The sequence below is a fragment of the Pimephales promelas genome, chromosome 2, assembly GCF_988280905.1.
Source record: "Pimephales promelas chromosome 2, fPimPro1.hap1.1, whole genome shotgun sequence".
Taxonomy (NCBI): Eukaryota; Metazoa; Chordata; class Actinopteri; order Cypriniformes; family Leuciscidae; genus Pimephales; species Pimephales promelas.
Window position 1 is genome coordinate 30475447 of NC_142770.1, and position 16375 is coordinate 30491821.

General features: G+C 40.3%; 2 protein-coding genes across 2 annotated transcripts; one reads left to right on the plus strand and one right to left on the minus strand.

The window, feature by feature from the left end:
- Positions 1-1388: 1388 nt before the first annotated feature.
- LOC148997168 (uncharacterized) lies at positions 1389-9931 on the minus strand. Its single transcript, XM_089119482.1, has 17 exons — positions 9803-9931; positions 9215-9370; positions 6799-6870; positions 6456-6689; positions 6268-6345; positions 5757-5873; positions 5443-5601; positions 4999-5275; positions 4741-4868; positions 4537-4656; positions 4365-4425; positions 3556-3623; positions 2285-2332; positions 2173-2217; positions 2028-2092; positions 1768-1903; positions 1389-1677 (listed from the first exon to the last, which is right to left on the minus strand). The coding sequence occupies exons 1-17, from the start codon at positions 9929-9931 to the stop codon at positions 1411-1413; spliced, it is 2160 nt and encodes a 719-aa protein (XP_088975608.1). The 3' UTR covers positions 1389-1410.
- A 4085-nt stretch (positions 9932-14016) lies between these two features.
- Positions 14017-15372, plus strand: LOC148997169 (uncharacterized). Its single transcript, XM_089118627.1, has 3 exons — positions 14017-14677; positions 14835-14983; positions 15054-15372. The coding sequence occupies exons 1-3, from the start codon at positions 14565-14567 to the stop codon at positions 15227-15229; spliced, it is 438 nt and encodes a 145-aa protein (XP_088974753.1). The 5' UTR covers positions 14017-14564; the 3' UTR covers positions 15230-15372.
- Positions 15373-16375: the final 1003 nt, after the last annotated feature.

Genomic DNA, 16375 nt, shown 5'->3' on the forward strand with positions numbered 1-16375 from the left:
ACAAGAAGACAGAGGTCACTGTCTGTCCCTAGTCTCTCACCTGAATCTGTTTTTTTTCTTTTAAAGCTCTAAACTGCTTTTAAACTGCTCTAGCAGTTAATGTACAACAAAACTGCATCTTGCAGAAGAACATTAGCTAACCGGCGCTACTTCTCTCTGTTTATGACTTGGACGAGTCACCCAGGCGGCCCTGTGCTACTCAACAGCAGCACGACCCGCTGGACTAAAATATTCCGAAAATAAACACTTATTATAAGTGTAGCCTACCATTCAGGATACTGACTCCAGTCCAGAACTCAATGATATGTTTTCGGAATCGAAAACTGTAGGTCCTCTGCAGTCTATAAGAAAAGAAGTGTGAGACACAGCTTTGGAACAACTTGTTGTCATAACACTACGGGTTCTTCTCACTCTGCGTGTGTTTCGCGCCGGATGACGATCGTGCTGAGCAATGCAGGTACAGAGAAATAGAAGAGAAACGGATGACACCATTTGCTAAGCGGGGCCGGGGATGTTTTCATTTCCTTAACATATACATTTTAAACCACAAACTACGGAGTATGTTTTGGACATAATTTAACCTCGTCAAAGACGAACACAATTTTTAGAATAAAGACATTTCTTACTTCAAGTTTTAGGGGTGCTGAGCTCCTTTTTCGGGGTGCTGAAGCACCCCTAAAAAGGGGCTAGCCTCGCCCATGGTTATTGTTGTCAATTTTACAGATGTGTATTAAGTTTGGGCAGTTTGATGGGTGTAGTGTGCGATGAGCCTCCTCTACAGAGGTAATATCATAATATATTGTAATATTTATAATATTACCACGTAATATTTAATATTGTAAATGTTTTTTCTACTTACTTCAGCACACTTTAACAAATGTCTGCACTCCAGAAAACACACAGAAACACTCAGAATAACATTATTTATTTATTAATAAATGAATTCATCAATACCAATCTCCATCCATTAATCATCCATCCACCCATCCATCCATCCACACATCTATATACATCCATCCCTCCCTCATCCATCCTTTCCTCCCTTCTATATCATCCCTGTCTCCTCCCCTCCCTTCTATATCAATCCCTCCCTCCCTCTATCCTTTTTCATCCAACTCTCCTCCCTCCCTCCATCTCTCCTCCCATTACACCCTCTCACTTGCTCTCACACACACACTCACTCACTCTCACCCCCCCCCACCACACACATACACTCTCTCCATCCCTCCCTCACATACAGACACGCTCTCACTGTCACACACTCTCTTACACTCACTCACTTACACGCTCGCTCTCACACATTCTCACTCGCTTTCTCACATGCTCACACGCTCTCACTCTTACACTCGCGCTCTCACTCACTCACATGGTATATGCTCTTACACTCACTACTCACTCGCTCTTGCACACTCATGAACTAACAAACATGGCATTGACCTTCAGACCTTGTTCATCAGCACAGGATGATAAAAATGTTTCCATGTCATGTAGACACTGGAATAAAAACAAAAAGTCATCCTTTGAGTCTGGACGTTCCTCTAGGACCTTCCTGGGGGCATTTTCTTTTTGACTTTCACTCATCTGCAGAAAAGAAGGCTCTGTCACCTTCCCACGGAATAAGTCTCCATGACTACGTACCCAGTCCCGCGCTGTAAGAAGGTCTCTTACAATGATTGGCTGTAAATATATATAAAAGGCACAAAATAATGAATATATTTATCTAGCATGCATGCAACTGCTTGATATATGACCAATAAAATAATTTACCCTATCAATGTCCTCTTCAACTCTTTTGCTGAGCGTGGTGGTGGTGGTGGATTTTGACACCCTAAAGACAGGCTCAAGGTTTCCCTGAAGGAGTTGGGATGCTTCATTTGTCCAAAAGGCAAATTTTTGTCCATGCCTTTGGAAAACATGTTAATGTTAGAACTCTATTGTTTTAGTACACAACCTTTTTATTGTCACTTTTCTAAAAGTGGCTAAATACAACCAAGATACTGAAATTGTAACTGTAGAACATGTCATACCCTTCTAGGCAAAACCTCTCCATCAGCTGAATGCACCACCACTGGCGAATCAATGGCACCTCCTCCTAAAAACACAAAAAAAATTAAAAATACATATAAGATACATATGAGTTTGATGGGATACTTGTGTGAAAATCCAGCTTACCTCTGTGAATATTAATGGACAGGAAGTGCAGGTACTGAGAGCATACTGTGAAATACAAATAACACTGTAAGACTTTATTATCTAACAGCTCTGACTAATGAATTATTCTTACCATCAACATGTAAACACCACAGGAATTCTCTGAACACTGAAGAGAAACCTGTAAAAGGGATAGTCCATCCATAGTCATTTTAAAAACATCTGCTAGTTTGTTAAAACATTTATACATACATACTTAAAGGTCCCCTGACATGAAAGTTTCACTTTCTGAGGTTTTTTAACATTAATATGAGTTCTCCTAGCCTGTATTTGGTCCCCTTTTGTCTAGAATTTTCAGTCAGAGTTTTGACTTCAGAGTTTTGGCTATCTTTCTCTGCCTGTGAGAAAATTAGATCTCTGATGGACTGATCTTGAATCTCCCCCTTATGACGTCATACAGGGGAAAGGTACCTCCCCCTTCTCTGCTTTGCCCACCCAGAGAATTTTGCTCGCCCCTGAGAAAACGAGCTAGGAACAGGAAGTACGAACATGCAGGCGTGATTTGAGTTTTTCCTAGAGAAATAGCTTTGAGATTTTAGTTTTTCCTTGAGAGATTGCATGTCTTGTAAACGAGCGAAGCATGGAAGTTGATCAGTGTTCGGATTAACAAATTGAACACAAAAGTATTTTTTAGTTCCTTCATCCGAGTCTCTGAAGAAAGAATGGGTTAATTTTATTTTCTCTGGAAGTGCGCCGACACAACGTCCCAAAGTTTTGTATGGTCCAAACATTTCCCCAGCGACTGTTTCCTCAACTCGATCAACATCTGAAAATAAATCGATCGAGCTTAAGTTAATCTTTCTCTCAAAATCGTTCAATACTGTTTATGCATCAGTAAGTCAATCCAGTGACTAAAATATCAACTTCACATCATTTCTTTTAGTAGGATGAATATAAATCTTATTTAAATTCTGAACAAATTATACAGAAAGCAATCAAAGAACAATCTTTCCACACAGCGCAAGTTTATCTGGACAACTTGTTATGAAATTAATGACGCAAGTTACACTGTATAACGAAGCTCTTACTGTATGTACATCATTGTGTCTACATTGCTGAAAGCATTAGAGAGAGCAGAAACTGTTGCAATGATAAGATCTTCATCCTCGCGATTGACAGACTGTCCTCTGCTCACTCAATGCTAATCACGGCAACATTTAATGTGATGGAATAGATCTAAATTCTTTAAAAATTCTCATGATTCATCAATCTCGATGGCTGTAATAGTAAAAAATAACATAGTAATATTATTAGGGCAACCCAGGAAACAACAAAAACCCCATGTTAGGAGACCTTTAAATTAACTTTACACAATTCCATCCTTTAAAAAAAAAAAAATCATACCCCAAGGTCTCTTCCTGTTTTTTCAGTCCAGGATCCTGGGTCAATAGAGCTTGCAATGTGCCTGCAATGTGTCAACACAAAATAGATAATATGTAATTAAATTATCAGTTATGTATGCTGATAACGGGGCTTTTAAATTAAATTGAAGCCTGAGAACAAGGATCTTATGTGAACGAAGCCTGAGAACGAGGCTTTTATTTGAATGAAGCCTGGAAGCGAGGCTCCCCTTGGAAATTGTAACCAAATAACATGCCTGGAACAAGGCTTGTAAATTAATCTCTTTTGTCTCAACCTAAATATGGTTCTGAAACTGTCATCTCCAAAACCATCAGGACGAAGAGAATCAAGGAAAAGTATCTCCCTTTTAGCTACCACCATAACCTGCAATGGGTATTTTGTTAATATCCATGAAAATAGAATGGACTTAACCCTAGCTTTTGAATTTAAAACGTTACAGCTAGAAAGATTATAGTTAAAAAAATTTAAAAAAAAAACTCAACACAGAGCAGATGCTCCAAGCTGGAAATAGTATGAGATCCTTGGACCTCAAGTTTTCCTAACAGTATTGGAACAAAATATTATTCAATAATAATAAACTTCTGTGCCTGTTCCCAAAAGAGTTATTATTAGTTGATGAGTATAATAGCAAAACGTACAGGCAAACAATGCACTGGGTCCACATTTTGGTTTTTCCATGTGGGAACCACATAGAGGTCCACAATGTGAACATCTTTTCCCTTATGGAAAGAACATTATAAATTACTGAACACACATACATTAAAATAAATACTTTTTAAAAGAAGATATAATAGTATGAAGTACATGTCTTTGTGCAGCTTCTTCGACAATCTTGAGGCAAGCATTTCCAATCTGAAATTAATTGAAAAAAGATTGCCTCTCATTGAAAGCCTTGTGGAACATTATGCATTATCTGGGAATTTTGTTTTTTTTGTGTTGTAAACTAAGATTGAACATACGCACATTAGATTCCATGCACTGGCTTAAACCCAGGCTCCAGAAGTCTTCTCGGGTAAGGCAAATTTTGCCTTGCTTTACAATCAGCTCTCCTGGCGGACGATTTTTGTCTAACACATACTTTAACTAAAAACAAAGAGCATTTGACATTATTTAGCATTGGCTATTTAAATATGTTTAAATTAAGTTTTACTAAAATTGAATGTTTACCAGTTCATCTTGAGTAGGGCCCAAGTCCTTCTCCCACTTTGCTCCTGAACAAGCATATGGATGCTCTATCTGCCGCTCAAATACTGAGTAACCATGGTCCTGGAGAAGCATCCTCTCAGTTGGTCCATCTGATGATCCACAAATACATCACAATTAGTAACAAGAAGTTTTGTGGAATTTAAAAAAAGAAATCCAATATTTATGAATTTAGCATGTAATTGAAAACTGTTTTGTACAAAGTTTATCAAACACTCTTACTTTTCGATCTGTAGTATGTCCTCAGTCTTGACACATTAACCTTCTGGCAAGTTGACCCTTTCGCAATCGTAGCCACCCCTTTGGAAGAGATGCTGGCCACAGTAAATGGTCCTTTGTGCTGACTAGTAAACGTGTCTCCTGTCCGTCGTTTCTTGGGGTCCCCCGAGAGCAGAACATCATCACCAGCCTGAATTGAACATACTCGCACAAACTTCCGCTTGCGATTTTGAAATGCCTTTTGTTGCATTCCCTGTGCGTGCTCTATGTTGCGAAGAACCTACAAAGAAATGAATTACATTCTCCACATCTCTTAACGATATATACAGTGTAAATGTGTACAAATAAAGCGGAATCATAGCAAAGAAAATACATAGATCAGCCTCTGCCTAGGTCTAATTCTGAGAAATTCACCACTTCTTTAACCATTATTATTCAAAAACAAACCGTTTCATTGAGAAGTTTCATCTTATTGACTCTGGAGTCGATGTCATCTTCTGGGTCAGTAACTTCAAAATCATCTCCCATGGGACAGGCATTCATGACCTCTGGCAGACGAGGGTGTCGATGGAAGAGTAGAAAGTATGGACTGTGTCTAGTGGAGGACTGATCACATAGGAAGCTTCTCATTTACTATCAAATGTGTATTAAATGAAAAAGTCCACCCTTAACATTAAGTATTAAATAAATTAATCAATTTAGTTTTCCCATTGACATCTAACAGTAGATATAATAAATATAATAAGTAAATGTGTTAAGACCTGCTTTGCAGTGTTGATGCCGTACACCACAGCAGGAAGGTGGAGGTCCCAGTCATTGTGGCTGTCATTAACATACTTTCTGAGAGCACGCTTGATGTTCTGATTGGTTCTTTCATCCTGTACATATCAATGAATTTATAAAGTTGATGAATAACCAGCCCAGGCTCATATGGACCACATGGAGCTGGTTAAGTGATGCAAACTTCAGAATTTATAAGTTTACAAATCATGCACTATGGTTAAAAGGGTTTTGAGGTCATAACATAATAATGTGCAAGGAGCCACATGAAAACATGTCATTGGTCTACCCTTGAAACTACCCTTGTAATCATAATTGTGTATGAAAATAATTAAAAGCGCTTGCTATTTTACTGCCTCTAGTGTTCATTTCGTTTGGAATCTGCAGTGACATGTATAAATATGGCCACAGGAACGTTTTTCTAAACATCTTTGTAAATAACCGCAAGACAACAATAGTACTTTCAGGACAGATATCCTGTTTAAGAGTTACCTGTCCGTTGGTCTGGGGATGGTAAGCACTGGAGACAGCATGTTTAATGTTCAGCGCGTTGAAAATGCTGCTGTTGAGCTGCAGAGGGATCATCGATTAAATTTGCAAGACTAGAGTAATTGCAGACAACATATATGTTGAGAGTGACTTGAGTAGGGGAAAACAATTAAACCTTTACAAAACTTCACCTGGTTGACAAACTCCTTCCCTTGGTCTGTAATTATTTTTCTGACCGTGCCGAACAAGTACAACTTTCTGATTATTTTTGCAGACACCTCAGCTGCTGTCTTAGATTCCAGGGGCGCTGCAATCACCCACTTAGTGTACAGGTCAGTCATGGTAAGGACATACTTCTTGTTGCGTGCCGTTTCTGGCAGTGGTCCAATCAGATCCAAACCAAGCACCTCCCAAGCTTCTTTTACCTGCATGCCACAAAATTAGCATTACTCAAAAGCTGGTAAAACTGTACGCAAGCTTGATATTAGCTTGTTAGTTTCATCACTCAGTATGCTAAAGCATTGTAAGCAGTACCTTGATGGAATGCAAAACTGGCACAACAGTCTTGATTGGGTCATTCAACTGGCAGCGGTGACAAGTTCTGACCTAAAAGCAAAACATTTTTTTTTTACAAATTGTCTAGAAATATAGCCAGTTGATGAGACACGGTTTTAACATTAAGTGACATGGCCTCTGTGGCTTTAATATGTTAAGTCCATATGCTCCTGCAGTTGATACAAGTTGGTGATAATACAGTAATCAACATTTGAAGTGGATTAAGACCTTTCATTAAAGATATATATGACTTTTCAACTTTAATAACTTTTTTTGATCCACTTTAAATAGAACTTTTAAATCAATGAGATATCTAGTAATCAAAGGTGGCAAAAGTAGACACATTCTTAAGTATAGATATAAGATACCCATTAAGTATGTACAGTATATATATATATATAAGAGAGATATCTTACGTCAATGACAACAAATGCATTTATACGCATTTGTTGTTTAAATGGCTGACATCATTGAAATGACTATTTTTTGAAAAATCATAAAATGTAGGCCTAATTTTACTGGAGGTGAGATTGGATTGTGAACAGTAGGCAACCATCTATACTTGAGGATTAAGTTTGATGCAAGAACTGCTTTTATCTGATCCTCATTAACAAAATAGTTTTAGTGTTACTCTTGGTTGTCAGAAGTGAAAACTATTTAAACTATTGAGTGCAGTTTTGAGATGGATTAGCACTTACAAAGATGTAGGCTGTGATGATTTTGTTCAGTTATTATAGTGTTTGATCTTTACATTTTTGGGTCAAATAACAAATTGCAAATGATTACACAACACTAAAAGTACTAAAACTTAAATTAAAACTAAATAAAAAGCATTTTAAAAAAATAAATAAATTAGGAAACCTACATTAAAAAGTCAACTGAATTTTAAAAAGTAAAAATGAAATAAATACAAAACTGTAGTAAATTTGGATGGCAGTAGAAGGTCACTCATGGTCTTACTTTCAGTGTAAACTTTAATTTAAAATGTTTCAGTGTTTGCAGTAAAGTAAACAAGGGTTTGCAATAATGCATGTTTACATAAACAAAAGTTTTATTTATTTTTTCAATAAAAAAGTAGTTGAAAGAATTTGAAGCACACAAGTTTGAAATTTGTTACAGCACACTTTAATATTAATTGTTTAAGATGTGCATGTTAACAGTATAAAACAAGTTTGTTAAATGTGCACTGTTGTGCATATGTTAAACAAACAAACAAACAAACAAACAAACAAACGTTTTTAATAACAGTAGTTGCTTTGTATATATTACTTTCAGAACAGTTGAACATAATACTGTTTATAAAGATGCATGCATAAAAATAAATATAAAGCAAGGTTTTTAAAGTTTTTTAGCAATCCTTGTACTGTGTAACCTTAAGTAATGTTTTTATAAAACAAATCTATGTAAAAAAAGTAAATAATACAAATTTTGAACTTGTTATAAATAGTCATGCAAGAAACAATATAAGAACTCCATCAATGTTATTGGTGTAATAACTTATGAGTTCTTAAAGAATAATGTAGTAAATGTGAATATGCATGTGTTAGAAGGAAAGTTCACGTCTGAGTGTGTGTGTGTGTGTGTGTGTGTGTGTGTGTGTGTGTGTGTGTGTGTGTGTGTGTGTGTGTGTGTGTGTGTGTGTGTGTGCGTGTGGTGGGGAATTTAGATTGCTTTGTGTTTTTTTTTTGTTCTTCTGCATGTTGGGTGTTTCAACATTTTCTTTTGGGATGTTCGTTGTTTTAGTGTTTTTTTGTGGCATGTTGGGAGTCTCAGTGTTTTCTTGTGGAATGTTGGGGATTTGACTGCTTTCTTTAGGGATGTCAATTATCACTGCAGTCAGTTCGTCATCACTGTCATGTTTGTCATCTGGTGTGATTGGTTTTGGTTTGTTCAGATCGACAATGTAATTATTGTCTGTGAATGAGATTGTCAGTGGACTAATGGACATCAAGTACTCCTCAATGTCTTGATTGTCCATACTATTGATGTCGTTTTCTTGGTTGATGAATTTGGTGAGTAGTGAATTTGTAATGGTTAAGGATATTTCCTCGTTTTGTTGCTCAATTGTGAGGAATCCGCTACATTTAGTGATGTAACTAGTTCCTTTTCTCAAGATTTTGCACGTGGGGCACCGATGGAAAGTGTCATTTTTAGTTAAGGCCTGCTGGGCGGTATGACACTTGGGGCATTGTTTTTTCATGGTGATGGATGCACCGGTGACATCTGTCGTTATGGTGTGAAGAGTGGGTGGAGGAGTTTGCGTGTTGTCAGTTGTGGTAGGTGTAGCAATCTTTTTGTGTATTGGGGTAATGCTGGTGGTGCGTGTTGTGGTTAGCGTAATGTTATCATTAAAGATCCTGGTTGATAAGTTGGTGAAGCTATATGCCCTGCCAACATTGACAAAGTCTATTTGTGTATCCCACAACGAAAGTGAGATGATGCCAGTTTCATCCGCTAGGCAGAAGGTCTTTACTTCACAGTCATTTTCACGGATGGTGACTGTACTAGTTGTGACGTCCATTGAGTACACTGACGCCTCCAATTTGGTGATCTGTAATGAATAAAATGTTAAAAATTGAAATACATCATGTTCATTGATTAATAATAACAGTTTAAGTAAGGAAAAGATCATTATTTGGATAAGCTAAGTTATTGGGATATTTATATTATTTTTGTATTTTATCTAAACATTGTTATATGTATATAGTAATTCATTGAGATAGTGGATGTGATGGTTTTTGATGATGTGATCAACTGTAATAATAAACATGCATAAAATTGTTTTTAGTGGCATCACGTTTTTCCAAATCTTTGATTTGATTACATTTGAGTCTTAGGTCATGGTTCGATTGTTGATTTTTGTCAATTGGCTAATCAGGAAGCTCTCTTTATTACATGTGCTATATATTTGTTTTACACTAGTCTGTGTGCAGTTTCATTGGATACAGTAGCTATATGTTTGTGAAAAGACCAGGGGCCACACTCGCCCCATGCGATAAGTTTCACCACCACGGGTCCCCGGATAGGGCCCCAGAGTTTCGTGGCTCTGGATGCTTCCTGAGCCCAGTGGGCCCTCTAATCCTGACTGCTGAATTGACCCTGGCAGACACATGCTCCCATAGAAGTCAATGGGAGACAGAGAGGTGCATAAAAAATAGCCAAAAATAAACTCGGCGTGTCTCGACCCAGCCCTCTCGGTATGTCGCAGGGGTCCACGTGACGCAACGTTTTGTCGAGTTTGGGGCCCCTCGGACCCCCGGGGGCTGTGCGGGAGCCACTGACACGTACAACTTATCCCATTCAAAAATTTAGGCCGTTCGTGAAAAATTGGAATTCCTGGGTTCTGAAGCCTGCAAATCGCCCAGGGGGGTGCATAGATAGACATAAAATTGATTTTAATCATTTTACAATTTCTATCATATTTTATCAAGAAAATGTCGAAAACGGCATCCCACCTGCAACTTATTTGACAGGGTCCCTGTAGGCTGTCTGTGGACAGTGCTTTAAAAGGTCATATTTCACACATGAAGTGGTCACTTGTGGTCAAACCTACTGCACAGGACTCGGGGGACGCAGCGCAACACACTGGTGTAAATTACGACCATTAATTGCACATAATTTGCAAAAGATCATGCTGTCTACAGACAGCCTAGAGGGACCCTGTCTAACAAGGTGACAGGTGGGATGCTGTTTCTGACTCTGACACTTTCAGCCGGTGAATCCTGGTCAGGAATCGGGCATTTCAGCATATGTGATGAAATCCCCAATTCCTTACCAGGATTCACCGGGCGAAAAATCTCAAAGTCGAAAACAGCATCCCACCTGTAACTTATTTGACAGGGTCCCTGTAAGCTGTCCGTGGACGTGTCATTTAAGGCTAGTTATGCATTGTCATGAAATGCTAAGTACCCCAACATGTTGCATTGTCTCCCCTGTCCACTGTGCTGCAAGTTTCAAGTAATAAACCACTGACAAACATGAATTATGACCTAATAATGCATTGACCACAAACAGCCTAAAGAGGTCCCGTCAAATAAGTTGCAGGTGGGATGCTGTCCCACCTGCAACTTATTTGAGGTCCCTGAGGTCCCGTCAAATAAGTTGCAGGTGGGGTGCTGTCCCACCTGCAACTTATTTGACAGGGTCCCTTTAAGCACTCCATGGACTGACCACAGACAGCCTACAGGGACCCTGTCTACTAAGTGACAGGTGGGATGCTGTTTCTGACTCTGACATTTTCAGCCGGTGAATCCTGGTCAGGAATCGGGCATTTCACCATATGTGATGAAATCCCCAATTCCTTACCAGGATTCACCGGGCGAAAAATCTCAAAGTCGAAAACAGCATCCCACCTGTAACTTATTTGACAGGGTCCCTGTAGGCTGTCCGTGGACGTGTCATTTTAAGGCTAGTTATGCATTGTCATGAAATGCTAAGTACTCCTACATGTTGCATTGTCTCCTCTGTCCACTGTGCTGCAAGTTTTTAGTAATAAACCACTAACAATCATGAATTATGACCTAATAATGCATTGACAACAAACAGCCTAAAGAGGTTCCGTCAAATAAGTTGCAGGTGGGATGCTGTCCCACCTGCAACTTATTTGAGGTCCCTGAGGTCCCGTAAGCACTCCATGGACTGACCACAGACAGCATACAGGGACCCTGTCTAATAAGTTGCAGGTGGGACTCTTTTGTGCCTATAGGCTGTTTGGGGACACTGTCAGTAGACATAGGTGTTATAACAAACTAATTACACAGGTTTCGATTACACGAACAGATCAATTAACACTTTGACCAGTTTAAACCATTTTAATAAAGCGCCTAATTAAATTTGAATTATCTAAGCAATACTTGGAAAAAAAAGGACAGACAAGAAGTTAAAATTCCAAACAACAAAAACTACTTTATTTTGAACAAATATACAGGAAAAAAGTGAAATTTAAATGGAAATGGTGATGGGTAAAAAAAACAAAGGAACAACTCAAAGTCTTTAAAAAATCGAACACTTGAACAGTTTTTTTTTTTTTGGAACAAACACTAAAAAAAACACACTTTAACTGACTTGAACTATTAACAATAAACACACTTGAACACTTGAACAGTTTAAAATTCGAAGAAGAAAAATCTCTCGCGGAACAAACACTCACGAACACTCGGAACACGAACTCGACGTCTGAAAAACATCAACTCAGTTTCAACGTCTATTTGCGCTGCCTGCGCTTCTTTATGGCCTCCTTGACCTTCTTGGAGACCTCCTTTTGGCGTGTCAGGCCGACGAGGGTCGTGGAGGTGGGGGAAAAGATGGTCTTCTTTACTTTCAGCGGGGACACGTGCCTCTGGGTCGACGGCAAACATTTCAGGGGAGTCAGGAGCACCGTAGCTTTCCCTCTCCGCTGTGGGTACTTTTTTGGGGTGGTCGTCTCCTCCTCCTCTTGGGATCCCACTGCCTCTGCGCCTGACTCGGCCTTCTCCTCCTCCTCTTGGGATCCCACCGCCGCTGCGCCTGACTCGGCCTTCTCCTCTTGGGATCCCACCGCCGCTGCGCCTGACTCGGCCTTCTCCTCCTCCTCTCGGGATTCCACCGCCGCTGCGCCTGACTCGGCCTTCTCCTCTTCTTGGGATCCCACCGCCGCTGCGCCTGACTCGGCCTTCTCCTCCTCCTCTTGGGATCCCACCGCCGCTGCGCCTGACTCGGCCTCCTCCTCATCCTGCTGCTCCTCGTGCTGCGCAAAGTAGGAAAAACACGCGCACACACAAAAAGACAAGGTAAGTCATCGGTTGTGATGTCGCAAGAGGGCTGTTGTAACTCTGCAGTCAAAGGAAAAAGCCAACTCACCCCACTGGAGTCGGGGCTGGACGTCCCCCGGCTCCTGGTACTCCGGGCTCTTGGTCGCCTCTGGAGTCGTGCTGCCCGAAGTCATCTCCTCGTCCGAGGACTCTGGAGCTCTCCTCTTCTTCTTGAGGGGCTCCTTCCCCTTCGCGGGCCGCTTGCGTTTGATTGAGGTCGGCTGTTTCGACGGGGAGCACCTCTCTTCGCCCTCCAGGGCGGTGTCAAAGAGCCTCCGGTGCTCCATGGCCTGCTGGGGGGTCAAGTTGGCCATGTAAAATTTGTCTGCCGTCCTTGTGCCGTGGCACATAAACTTGGACAGCTTGACCCGGTCGTCGTTGGAGTGGGTGAATTTTATCTGGGAGGACAGAGACAGAGAAGAGTAAAAACCAATGCCGCCACCGGCGGAGGACCTCCGAAACGCGTGCCGGAAGCGGCGACGAAGCTGGGGCACCCGGGAAGGCCCATGGACTTCCAGGCCTCTTGGAAGTAGGAATTTAGATTTTTGCATGGGTTTGGGGTCGAAGTGAAAAACAGGAACTTGGCGGAGGCTCCGCCAGGAAGCTGATCTTTGACTCGGAGGAGTCGATTGACCCAACCGAACTCCTCCTCCGTCAAAACGATCTGGGCCGACCCGAAAGCCATGTTCGTTTTGTGGTTGGCCACCTGTGGACACACGAGGGGAAGAAATAAAAATAGATGGATAAATCAATCAATAAACAAATCAATTTAAAAAAAAGTCCACACAAAAACACAATCGGGCAAAGAAGAGTCGGACGCTCACGTTTATCAGGTACGCCTTCTCCGAGGTCGATTTGCGGGCCACCAGAACCTCCTGCATAGTTATGTTTTGGAGAACCCCCCCTCTGTGGCCGTACACGGAGGCGAGCAGCGCCGCAAAGTGCCCGTAGAACCTCCACAGGGTCTTCTGGGTGGGCTCGTTCTCCAGGAGGGCTAAAGACGAGAGAAAAGCACAAAGTTCAAAGGTCCGTCGGCCGGCGGGTGAGAGGCGCGGGGAGGAGACGAAAGACCACTCACTCAAAAGGTCCGGGATGACCTTGGCGGCGAGTTCCCTGCACTTGCGGAGGGTGGCCTTTTGGATGATGTTGACCTCCTTGCCCTCCTTGACCTGCGTCTGGTGGGTGACCGTGATTTTACCAAGTAAGAGGCGTTCCTGGATCAACATATTTTGTTGATCCTGGATCAACATTTAATCAACCAATCACAAGCCTCTGATGTCATCCGTGTGTGCCGACCCAAAAATCCATCACTCCATTTTGAATCTTCCCTCCCCACCTTCCTCGGCTGACCGACAAAAGGTAAGTTATTTTGTCTGTCCTCTTTCTTTCACCCTCTCCCTAACTAAAAATATACCTTTGTAAATGTATTTATTCACGAAAAAATCCTGAAATATTACACTTAAATGTAATGCAACTCTGAACATACAACTGCCATGTGCCGGTGAGCTAATAGCTTAGCTTGCTAATGTTCGTTCTCAACTCACGTTCAAGGTCATAGGCAGCGCAGCGTCTCTCTGTGCATCGCAAAAGCCCGTGTTGACAGTTTGTTAATATAAAGCGGGAGATTACCAGATACAGTATTTTGCTCGTGCCCTGTTGGTGTTGTAGCCTAGGCAACTGTATCACGTGCCATTTGAACTGACGCGCTACTGCGATCTGTCACATTTAAAAGCGCCACAACGCTCCATATCAGGAGTAAACTTCTCTGTAGTCTGTCTGTGTCAGTGTACTCTTTTTCCGCGATTTTTCTCTGCGTCCAATCAGTAGTTAAGAGCCTGAACTTGCTTATAGTTATACAAAAAAATACAGCCCAGAAGAATGTCTAATTTAGCGTGAGATTTCTATGTTGAGCGTGAGACCGTGAGATTGAGGCTGAATGCGTGAGTGTCACGCCAGATGCGTGAGAGTTGGCAACCCTGCCACACCTCTGGAATCGAGTGTTTCCACAGCCTCATTCTGAAGTTCTCACCTAAAAATGTGGTGTTCTCCTTCAAAGGAATGTTGTGCAGGTAAACAAGATAATGGATTATGCATTTAGTGCTGCTTACTAAATACACTAAAATTTTGTAACCTGTAAAAAAACATTTGTACCTTATTATAGTCAACTTAAGTCATGTTAGAGATCGTTTCATTATAATATTGATTAATGTATTTTCTCCCTTTCAGACTACAGCTTGCTGCGATGCATTATAATGAAAATGCAGGCAGATCACAGGCATCCACTGCAGCTGGTGATCTGCGATACTCAATAGTTTTCCCGAAATTCAAGCATGGAGAATTTACAGTGAGAGCTCTGAAGAGCAATCCTACCACAGGTAACTTATACTTGTCTGAGTCATCTCAGAAAAAAATATAATATATATTATAATAATTCTCTTTCTGAAGGCTACATTGACAAATTAATGGAGCTGCTGTTCCACCATGTGGTGGAAGACCCTCAGCCGTACCTGGACTTCTCTGGACAAATGGCTGTACCAGAAAAGCTGTGTGCTCAGTTTATTCGGCCCAACAAGGAGGAGGCAGTGAGCAGACACAGGTCAAGGTTCTTTAAGAACACATGAGGTTATACCCACTCTGACAGCTTGGACACACCTGTCTGTCATCTACAACATTCAAGAAAAAGCACTCTGAGATTTTACTTTGTTAAGGTTAAGAAAAAAAATATTTTTTCTTTTAAGAAATAGGAAATTTCTTGGTATTTCTTTCTTTCTTTCTGCTGTATCGAAAACGTTCCGAACCGTGACTTTAAAACCGAGGTACATACCGAACCGTGGTTTTTGTGTACCGTTACACCCCTAGTCATTACTCTATGCCCGATATACTAGCGTTATAGGCTAAACTGTTTTTAGAGATAAAACTATTTACATTCGATAATCATGAAAACAATTCTCAGATAACGGTTTATTTTTATTCTAAACTGTTTTAATTTTTCTTATTTATTTTGATTATTTTAATTCCCTCTATGTAAAGCACTTTGAATGACCATTGTGTATGAAATGTGCTATATAAATAAACTTGCCTTGCCTTGATGAATGAAACTGCAAACTATCTTCAGTATTATTTCTTTAATTATAATTCTGACTCCGGGTCTTCATATCTGGTTCTGGGTCTTTGACTGTATACCCCTTACATTACATATTCATTTTGAGTTTTTTTTTTTTTTTTGTGTGTGTGTGTGTGTGTAGTGTGTTACTCCAGTTAAAAATGCTTCTTTAGAATTCATTTTTTACTGTATATAAATATATATATATATATATATAAATAATTCAATGCAGTGGGGGAAGGAAACCTCTGTATGGTCCTTCTTCAGGAAACTCTTCCCTGATCCGTGTCACAACGCAAGAAGGTATGACCACCCGAATGTGTTGGCCAAGGTACCCCCAACACCACCTAACGACATTACGATATGCAAGGTGTCTATAAGCGCTGAAAGACAGGTAGTGCACATGTATGTTGAAGTGGAGGATACATTGGTTTTTAATTAAGTATTCAATTTTTTATACATACATATATATATATATATATATATATATATATATATATATATATATATACATACATTTATTTTTTTATATAAAATTTAACCTTTATTCCTGGAACTAACCTGTTTGTAACTGTCTCTTCCATCTCACCATATAACTGTACGTAAGTGCCATATACAGCTTGTAACACATATGGGTTCAGAGCTACAGGCTCAAAGCCTGGAT

Coding starts and splice junctions, on each gene's coding strand:
- LOC148997168 (XM_089119482.1), bottom strand. CDS start 9,931: ATGTGTCTGCCAGGGTCAATTCAGCAGTCAGGATTAGAGGGCCCACTG. Junction 4,869..4,998: donor GACATACTACAGATCGAAAA/GTAAGAGTGTTT, acceptor GTGGATCATCAG/ATGGACCAACTGAGAGGATG. Junction 2,333..3,555: donor AAACAGGAAGAGACCTTGGG/GTATGATTTTTT, acceptor TCCCTTTTACAG/GTTTCTCTTCAGTGTTCAGA.
- LOC148997169 (XM_089118627.1), top strand. CDS start 14,565: ATGCGTGAGAGTTGGCAACCCTGCCACACCTCTGGAATCGAGTGTTTC. Junction 14,678..14,834: donor TTCAAAGGAATGTTGTGCAG/GTAAACAAGATA, acceptor TCTCCCTTTCAG/ACTACAGCTTGCTGCGATGC. Junction 14,984..15,053: donor GAAGAGCAATCCTACCACAG/GTAACTTATACT, acceptor CTCTTTCTGAAG/GCTACATTGACAAATTAATG.